At 37.6% G+C, this 9,486-nt stretch overlaps 1 protein-coding gene across 1 annotated transcript in view; it reads right to left on the bottom strand.

Moving 5' to 3' along the window:
- The window catches only part of LOC109396423 (translation initiation factor IF-2-like), a 13,975-nt gene that overhangs the window by 201 nt on the left and 4,288 nt on the right, over positions 1-9,486 (bottom strand). Inside the window, exon 2 of the mRNA XM_019668212.1 lies at positions 1-544. Within this exon, the coding sequence (XP_019523757.1) occupies positions 1-544 (544 nt within the window). The remainder of the gene's footprint in view (positions 545-9,486) is intronic.

Here is a 9,486-nt window from a genome sequence, read left to right as displayed (position 1 = left end):
GCCGGGGCTGGCGCGGGCAATCGCCGGAGCGCGGAGGCAGGAGGCGCTCAGCAGCGCGGGGGCGCGGGGGGGCGGCTCGCTGCTTCCCCGCCAGTGGGTGGTCCCGCATGTCCCCCGGCTCCCCGCGCCGCTCTGCCCGTGCGATCGATAAAGAGGGAGAAAATAAATAACGGCGCGCACGCCCCGCCACGCAGGTTCTGAAAGGCGTCTCCCACCTTTCCCTCGGCTTGACCTTTCTCCGCCCCCGCCCCCTCGGGCTGCTCTCGCTCCACCCCAGCCACCCACCAGCCCCGGCGCAAAATGTCACCGAGGGAGAGCATCCAGGTGGATCTGCCGGGGAGGAGAGAGAGCCTGGCTGAACAAAGGGAAGCTGCGCGCGCTTGGCTGCGGTCGCCGGGGGAGGCGAGGAGGACGGGGACCGGTGCCTGGCTTCTGCCTCCCCGGTCCCGGTTCCAGGCGAGCGTGGGAAAAGGTGAAGGGGAGAAGCTGAGCAGGAGGGTGAGCGGAGCGGAACGCGCCGGAATTGGTTGTCTTCTGGGGGCTCCTGGGGAGCAAGCCCTCAAAGCCTCGCGGCGGAATTTTTAAGGGCTTTTTCCTCTTTCTCTTTCTTTTTATTTGTTCAAACCAGATGTTAACGTTGCAGGGGTAAACACGTCATCTGTCCAACATGCCTAGAAGTCAGGCAGTCTCCTCGGTCTAGGTCTCTTACCACAACTCCGTCTCCCGTCCTTTTGCGAATGACAGGAAGGATTTAGAACCTTTTTCTAAATGTCAGCGTCCAGGGGCTTGAGTCTGTGTGAATGTGCGTCCCCTCCAGTCCCTCTGCGCATCTCCGCGCAGACCTAAAACCGTTAAAGTAGTTCAAGGTGTCCTGGTGATGGGGTAAGTGATGTGATGTAGGGAGAAACTAGGAAATTGTCGCGGCCAACCGTTTTGTTTTTCGTGCACCCCGCCCCCCCAGTCATTAGGAATCTTCCTTAAAACCAAACAGATACCATTTATAACCACTAGGTGGCGTGAAGGGCGAGACGTTAAATCTATCCCTAAGGTTTGGATGCTTTACAAAGGTGAAGGATCAAAATGAACTGAGCCAACAGAGGATCAGATCGCAAAAAACGTGCTCATATCCCCCACTCCCCGCCCACCTTGTTAGTATTTATATGAGATACACTACTCAGGCTTGAGTCTGCATTTTGATGTATGTGGGATCAGATGTGCGGAGTTTCCTGTTGAAATGCCTTTGAAAATTAAATTTAGATTCCTGAATAATAGTACTAGTAAAGGCTTTTGGACATAGTGAAGCTTCATGTATGCTGATTAAGGAGAGAAGTCGACTTTCTACATGAAAATTACCTTTCCAAGACTTGGTTTGACTGTTCTTGGTTGTGAATGAAGTGGACCATGATGTATAGTCTTGAATTTGACCTGACTCGCAAGCCCTAGAGATCAGAGCCGTGATGTGTTAACCTTCAGAACCTGAAATGGAATACTTCAAAGAAAATATATGAGCTAAAAATAGATTATATGGAAAACCACCAGAGAAGAACAAATCTTAGAATGTACAAGATTTTCTGTGGAGAGGGAAAGTTATTTTTTGTCCACTAGCCTGCTGGTGTAGAGGTTTAGGAAATCCCACATTAGAAGCTAATGGAGCTAGTGCATCATGGAAGTTTGGAAACAGACCTGAAGACTCCTGCTGTTCACCTGTTTCTATTAGTTGAGGTGAAAGGTGCTTGTTAAGGAATCTACCTAGCCTGCCTACCTGAAAAGAAAGAAATACGTTAACGGGTAAATAAAAAGGAGGGGACTCCTTAACCATTACTGTAAGAAAGTCAGCCCTTCCTAACCCAGTCCATAAGGTACCGCCAGGACAAATGTATCCAGAGAGTGGGGAGCCATGAATATATACATTTGGCGCCATACAGGCTTGCCATTCTGTAGAGGTGGGGCAAGCACCCTAAACAGAGCCTTTATATTGTCCCTGTAGCAAACTGAACACTTACAAATATAAATGTAGATGTTGAACTCTACCAAAAACCCCTAAATAAGCAAGGATACAAAAATCTGCTGTTTTTAAGTTTTTATGATCTGCTGTCCCCAAGCTTCTCCATGTACTGGAAGGAATGTGGGTTTAGAAGTTAGATGCATCTACATTCAAATTCTAGCCCAAGAAATTACTCATAGGCTTCGTTTCATTTGGCAAATTACTTAACTTCTGTTTAGAAATTGTAGATAATAAAACTTAACTTTTTAAGCCTATTGTGAGGATTACACGGGATAATACTTCGGAACACCAGTGTGGAACTTGACACACAAGAGGGTACTCAATAGCAATTCCTTTTTACTGTAACACGTAATGGAAATGCAAATCCTTTTATCCAGCCTGTATCTGAAATTCCCACAGATATTTTTGTATGTTTATTCTTGCCTCTGAGTTAAAAAAATTCCCTTGTCGTGATATGCTGGTGACGCCGATGTTTTGATTCGCTTATGCGTTGAAAGCTATATGAAGACTATATGTACAGAGTCCAGCCCACCACGCACTTCCCTTTTCCAGGGATTCCTGTTCATCCTTCTGGAATTCTCATTTTATATATTCTGCTTGGTGATGGAAAATAAACTCAGCAAGGTCAAAATTGAGTTCAGTCACTGGTCGTCTCCAATCGTCTGCGCCTCTGTTTTCTCTCCTGATGAATAAAGCCCAAGGAAGAAACCGGGTGGTCATTATAGACCATGTCCCGTTCTTCCCCCCTTCCCCCCAACAAACACACACATAGCCAGTGACCCAGGAAATCCTGCATAGTCCACCGTCATCACTAATCTACCCTTATATGCACCTAAAATGCTTTTTAAAAACTCTTTTGAGGTAATTATAGATTCACACACAGTCATGAGAAATAATAGAGACTCTTTAATCCTCTCAGCAAGCTTTCCCTAAAGGTAACATCTAGCATAGTACAGTAACATAGCACAACCAGGAAATTGACTTGGACACAATCCACCAATTTTATTCATATTTCACCAGTTTCACATACACTAATCTTTGTCTGTTATATTAGTTATGCCTAATTTTATCACACAGGTAGATTTGTGTGAGCACTGTCACAGAAAGCATGAGGAGTCGCCTTTTACAGCCCCACTCTGTCCCTCCTCGCCCTCCCTATCCCTCGTCAACCACTTATCTGATCTCCTCTATAATTTATCAGTTCAAGAATGTTATATAAAAGGAAAAATGTAACCTTTCGAGATTGTCTTATTTTACTCAGTAGAATTACACTGACATCCATCCAAGTTGCTGCATGTATTTTCGGTTCATTCTTTTTATCGCTGACGAGTACCACACTTTGGTTAATCATTCACCCACTGAAGGACATTTGGATGGCTTTCATTTTGGGGCTATTTTGCATAAAGCTGCTATAAACATCCTTGTACAGGTTATTGTATGAATATAAGTTTTCACTTCTTTGGGATAAATACCCAATAGTGTAATTGCTGGATTGTATGATAAGTATGTTTAGTTTTATGAGAAGCTGTCATAATATTTTCCAGAGTAGCTATCCTATTTTCTATCCCACCAGTAAAGTATGAGTTATCTGGTTTCTCAGCATCTTCGTCAACATTTGGCAGTATCACTATTTTTCTTTTTTTTTTTTCTTTATCCATTCTGATAGTATATAGTAATATCTCACTGTGATTTTAATTCTCATTTCCCTAATGGCTAAATTCGTTGAACATATTTTTATGTGCATATTTGCCATCTGTATATTCTTCAGCAAAGTGTATGTTCCTGTTTTTTTGCCCATTTTTAATTGCATTGTTTTGTTTTTTACTGTTGACTTTTGAGAGCTCTTTGTATATTCTAAATAATTGACCTTTGTCACATATGTTGTTTGCAAATATTTTTCCTAGTCAGTAGCTTTTCACCCTCTTTACAGGGTTTCCTGCAAAGCAAAAGATTTTAATTCTGATGAATTCCAACTTATTATTTTTTCCCTTTATGGATTATGCTGTTGGTATCAATTGTAACAACTCTGCCTAGCTCCATGTCCCAAATATTTTCTCTATTTTTTCTAAAGATTTTATAATTTTACATTTCAAATTCAAGTCCATGATTTATTTTAAGTTATTATTTTATTTTGTATAAGGTATTAAGATTTAGGTTAAAGTCGTTTTTTGTTGTTTTTTTTTACTATGGCTGTCCAGTTCCTTCAGCACCATTTGTTGAAAAGTCTATTGATCCTATGTTAAATTGCTTTTGCACCCTTGTCAAAAGTCAGTTGGGTACCTTTTTTGTGATCTAGTTTTTGTTCTCTATTTTCTTCCATTGATATATATTTATCCCTTCACTAAAACTTTCCTAATTACTATACCTGTACAGTAACCCTTAACATCAAGTAAAATTATTCCTTCCACTTTATTATTCTTTTTCAAAATTGATTTAGCTTTTATAGGACCTTACTTTTCTATGTAAGTTTTAGAATAAATAAGTATGTATATGTATAGATAGATAGATAGATAGATAGATAGATAGATAGATAGATATACACACACACACAAACACACACACTTGTATAACCTTGCTAGGATTGGAATAGGCATTGCATTATACTTAAAATCAATGTGGGGGCTGGACATGTTTACTATGTTGAGTCTTTCAATCCATGAGCACAGTATGTCTATTTATTTAGCTCTTTTTTATTTTTCTTTCATCAGCATTTTGAAAATTTCAGGATACAGATCCTATACATGTTTTATTAGATTTATACTAAGCATTTCATTTTCTTTGGAGGAATTGTGAAAAACATTTTGTGTTCTTTTTAATTTCGGTTTCCATATGTTCATTGTTAGTGTATAGAAATTCAATTGGTCTTTTGTGTATTGGCCTTATATTGGCAATTTTGTTGTACTTTTTTATTCGTTATTGGATTTTCTATGTAGACAATCATGTCACCCGAAGATAGGGTCAGTTTTTTTCTTCCTTTGCCATCTGTATGCCTTTTATTTAGACTGTTATGCTTATTATTTTTTTTTTAATGCACCTGTAATCATGTCATCACCCCTTTCAAAAATCTTCCATCTTTTTCAGAAATCAGTTCTTAGCAGAGAATATAGAACCCTTCATGATCTCAATTCCCTCTACCCTTTAGGCCTCATCTCATGCTATCTTAATATTAGCTTACTTCACAGTCTTGCTCAGTTGTCTTCAGTTTGCAGAATTTGGTGTGTTTTATCTTGATTCTGGATCATGGTTCATGCATCCTTTGTCTCATATTAGGTGTCTCAGCTTGAGTCACATCCTCCAGGAACCATCACCTAACCTCTTTAAAATGACGTCACCTCAAGTACTCCATAGAGATTGGAGCTTAGTTAGATGAGATTTTTGTCTTCTCTTTTTCTCAGCCACTAGACTGTAACGTCTTCAAAGGAAAGCAGGGTCTTTTATTTCTGTATCCTCAGTATCTGCCATTACACTTGGCACGTAGTGGAAATACAGTGAATGTTTGTTGAATGACTGAGTGAACACTGTAATTAGATAGCTAATATGCACATTTTTTCCCTTATAGATTACTATTGTAACTCTCCGAAAGACTTAGAAAATCAACCTGATTTACTACCAAGATGTGCAATGGAAAGCAAATTACCTTAACAACGAGACAAATGATCCACATTTTGTATAGCTGTGGAAGAAGTGCTTTCTCAATGTACTTGTAAGTACATTGGACAATGTACTTACATTACTTACACTGTACTTATAGTTCATTCTCAGAATGACCTTGTGATATGGGTGTTATTGTTACATTTATTTTATCCAAAAGGAAACAAAGCTCATGGAGGCTAAGGGATTTTTCACGGTTATATCCTATAACTAAGTGGCACAAGCTGACTCATTCTCAGGCGCTCTGACCCTAAATCACGTATCCTTTGAGGTCTCTAAACACACCAATATCTGCAATAGTACAGTCTCTGTGCCAATTCGTTGCTGTTGTTAGTTCTGGTGATTAATTAGCACAGACAGGTGCATACTATCGTGCCCATGCCCCATGGCACATTCTGCGAGGTCTTTGCCAGGGCAGGAAATCAGCCTGTGGACATGGAGAAGGGGAGCGCTGCATCTGTTCATGCTGAACCTTAACCAGTCCTGCTAAGTGCCCAGAGTGATTCACACAGTCAATATCTCGATCACATATTTTACAAAAGAAAAATTTTATATATGTGATGACATTCTTAGAACTTCTTACCAGACAACTCTTCCTAAGAGTCTGTATTAGGTCATTGCATTTTATTTTTATTGAGATACAATTGGCATATCACTTTGTGTTAGTTTTAGGTGTACAGTATAATGATTTGATATATGTATGCATTGTGAAATGACTACCGCAATAAGTTTAGTTAACATCTATCACCACACATAGTGACAGATTTTTTTCTTGTGATGTGAATTTTTCAGATCTACTCAGCAACTTTCAAATATACAATAAAATATTAATTCCAGTCACAATGCTGTGCATTACATTCCCAGGACTTATTTATCTTATAACTGGAAGTTTGTACCTTTTGGCCACCTTCACTATTTCCTAAAAACCCTGTATTAGGATATTTAAAAGAGTATCATGTTTATTAAACAAAAAAGTCCTAAATCAATCAAATTGTAAAATTAGCAAAACCTTTAGCCAGTAATTGTATGTGTAGTACATCTTGACTAAGGCCTAGTAACTTCAAATTTTTATATATCAATTTTTTTTTCATAAAACAACATATTTGTTCATATTGTTAAATATCAAAAAAATAAACAATTTAACCCTGAACTATTTTATCACAAATTGCAAACATTTAAAAAAAACTATGATTCTGTAGAAAAACATATATTTTACTTTTGTTCACTTTCTAGGTTCCGTATCACTTTGAGTTTGTCAAATGTACTTTATCCAAAGGTAATTTTGTTTTGGATTCTTTATTCGCTGGAAGAAGTACACAAGCTCTCTTCCTCTTTCTCTCTCTCTTTCTTTTTCCCCTCTGTTCCTCAGGGAAATAGAATCTGAAATTCTGGTAAGATATGGGGAACACCAGAAAGTCACAGCATAGGTAAGGCTAGTTAAATGCTTAAAGCTACTTGAGATTTCAGACACCTCACACATCCCTAGCATGTGGTCATCAGGGAAAGGGTGATGACTCTGTAGGTTTTTTTGGACCACTATTAAAAGGATAAGTTGGCAACCTGAGCTTAACTCCTTTTTTCCTTTATTAACACTGTCAAAGTCCTTTTCAAAGCCCTCTTCAAACTACCTTCCCCTTTTTAAGTGTTAGACCTTGAACATCTATTAAAAATAACCCATTTTTCAGGGACTTTATTTCTCATACACAGAACTTAAATATATACTTATATAATGGAATGGACTCGACTTTCAAAGTTCCTACAGTGCTTCTCCGAGACGCCGTCGCATTCTATGTGACTGAAACTCTGTAAGGCTAACACATTTTTTTTAATAGATGTACAAAATCTAATCATTTGTTACCGACTAATGTTGCCTCATGGGATGGCTGTCATTATGAAGGAAGACAGTGATTGTTTTAATGTAAAAAATAATTTTTGTTGTTAAAGTATGTATGATATCATCAATGGTGATGCACATGTTCCTATAATATAAAAAAGCAGGGGGCAAATTGAAGGGGAAAAAAATATATATATATATTTTTTTGGTCATTATTGATCCCTTACAAGTGCAAGACACCAAACTGGACATTATTAGCATGACCCAAATTATTCAAGATTAACCTGCCCTCAGGAAGCTTGTTATCTGGAAGAGAGAGAGAGAGAGAGAAAGAGAAAGAGAAAGCATGGAAATCTCTTTTCATTCAAAAGTAACCTTGTTTTTTATTTTCATTTCAGGATATTTTCCCTAAGTGTTTTATTCTGAGAAACTGTTTGTTTGTTATAGATGGAAGAAGAGGGAACATATAAATTTGCTTTTTGGACTCATTATCATATTTATAACTCTGGGATTAATTACTATGGAATAATTCCAGTGCCATAAACTGAGAATTGTGACTACAAATGAGAAAGAAAGCAGCGAGAGTTCTAAAGAAACAAAAGCTTTATTTTTTTCTAAAACTGGAGAAAAGTTAATTCTTGCATATGTTACAACCATTGGCAAAGAAGATAAATGACTTCCAAACAGTTTATGGTCATTGAAAATCTTGAAGAAGTCTTATAAGGTTTTCATCATTTAAGAAGCCACATTTTGTGAGAAAACTGACAATTAATTTGCTTAAAACTACTTGATATGCACTAGCAAACCACTCTGATACTCAAAGCATGCTTGCCTCATTATTCCTATACAGAATTATGTAGTTGGCGCTAATAAATCACTCAAAATAGTAGTGTGTAAAGAAAAGCAGAATAATACAATACTGAAAAATATTTGGTTAATAGAAGATCTCTGTATGACTTCATTTTTAGATATTGATATATAAATCTTGTTTGTTTACAACTTAGCCTGCATTTGGATTTTAATTTAAATACAGAAAATTATTTAATAGCGGGTTATGAAACAGGTTTTTACATTGCAGCTGTTCCAGTCCCTCAGGTAAATACTTACTGAGAGAGCTTATTAAAGTTTGTTCTTATTTACGTTTAATTTTTTTCATTTTCCCTGTGTGAAACCTTTGTGGGGGCAGAACTCCCACTGACTTTAAAAGGAGTTCTGTGCATATAGATTTGGGGAGAGTGACACTGTTGGAATGCTTATTAAATAATTGCTTTGAGGTTTTGGTCTTCTATGTGTCTAATTTTCAATACCATTTTTTTTTGGAAATGTAGATTGTATTCTAAATAAAGGAATTTGCAAAACTCAGTTTTTCTACCTAGTAAATGATTTGATAGTAAGAAGGGAACATAAAGAATTATATAAATATTTTAAACATATTTAAAACATTTGATGATAAGGAAACGTTTAAAACATCTAAAATATGAAAAGAGAAATTGAGACAATGTGTGATGTGAGGTGAAGATGCAGTCAGAGAAGCAAGTACTGCTTACGTGGCATAAGAAAATACAAAGTTAGAGGAGAAAGGAGTTAGAGGGGATAGTACAACACTAATCCTACTCCCTCAGACTGTGTCTATTTCTGTCACTGATTTAAAGAAGAAATAACAAACATGCTTTATTACTATAGCCATGTGCAAGAGAAAACTAAGAGAGCAGAGACTGACAGAAAAGAAAAGGTTCCTCCAAATAAAGAGTTCAGTAAAAAAGTAAATGAAAGGTGGACATAAGACAAATTAATAAAAAAAAATGTAGCATGTGTGATTATTTGAATGTTGGGCATGGAAGGCTAAGGAGAAAGAGGTAGGTGACAACAATTGTGAGCTCAATTTCTGAAAGAAGAAGAAACAGGTAAATTGAAGGAAAACTTATTTAGGGAAAGAAGATACCACCTTCCATACTGGCATGTTAGGACAAGAGGCTGCAGTAAGCTTTATATGGTT

The sequence above is a fragment of the Hipposideros armiger genome, unplaced genomic scaffold (genome assembly GCF_001890085.2).
Source record: "Hipposideros armiger isolate ML-2016 unplaced genomic scaffold, ASM189008v1 scaffold_521, whole genome shotgun sequence".
Lineage (NCBI taxonomy): Eukaryota > Metazoa > Chordata > Mammalia > Chiroptera > Hipposideridae > Hipposideros > Hipposideros armiger.
The sequence above is the reverse complement of the archived record's forward strand: the minus strand, read 5'-3'. Positions and strand labels throughout refer to the sequence as shown.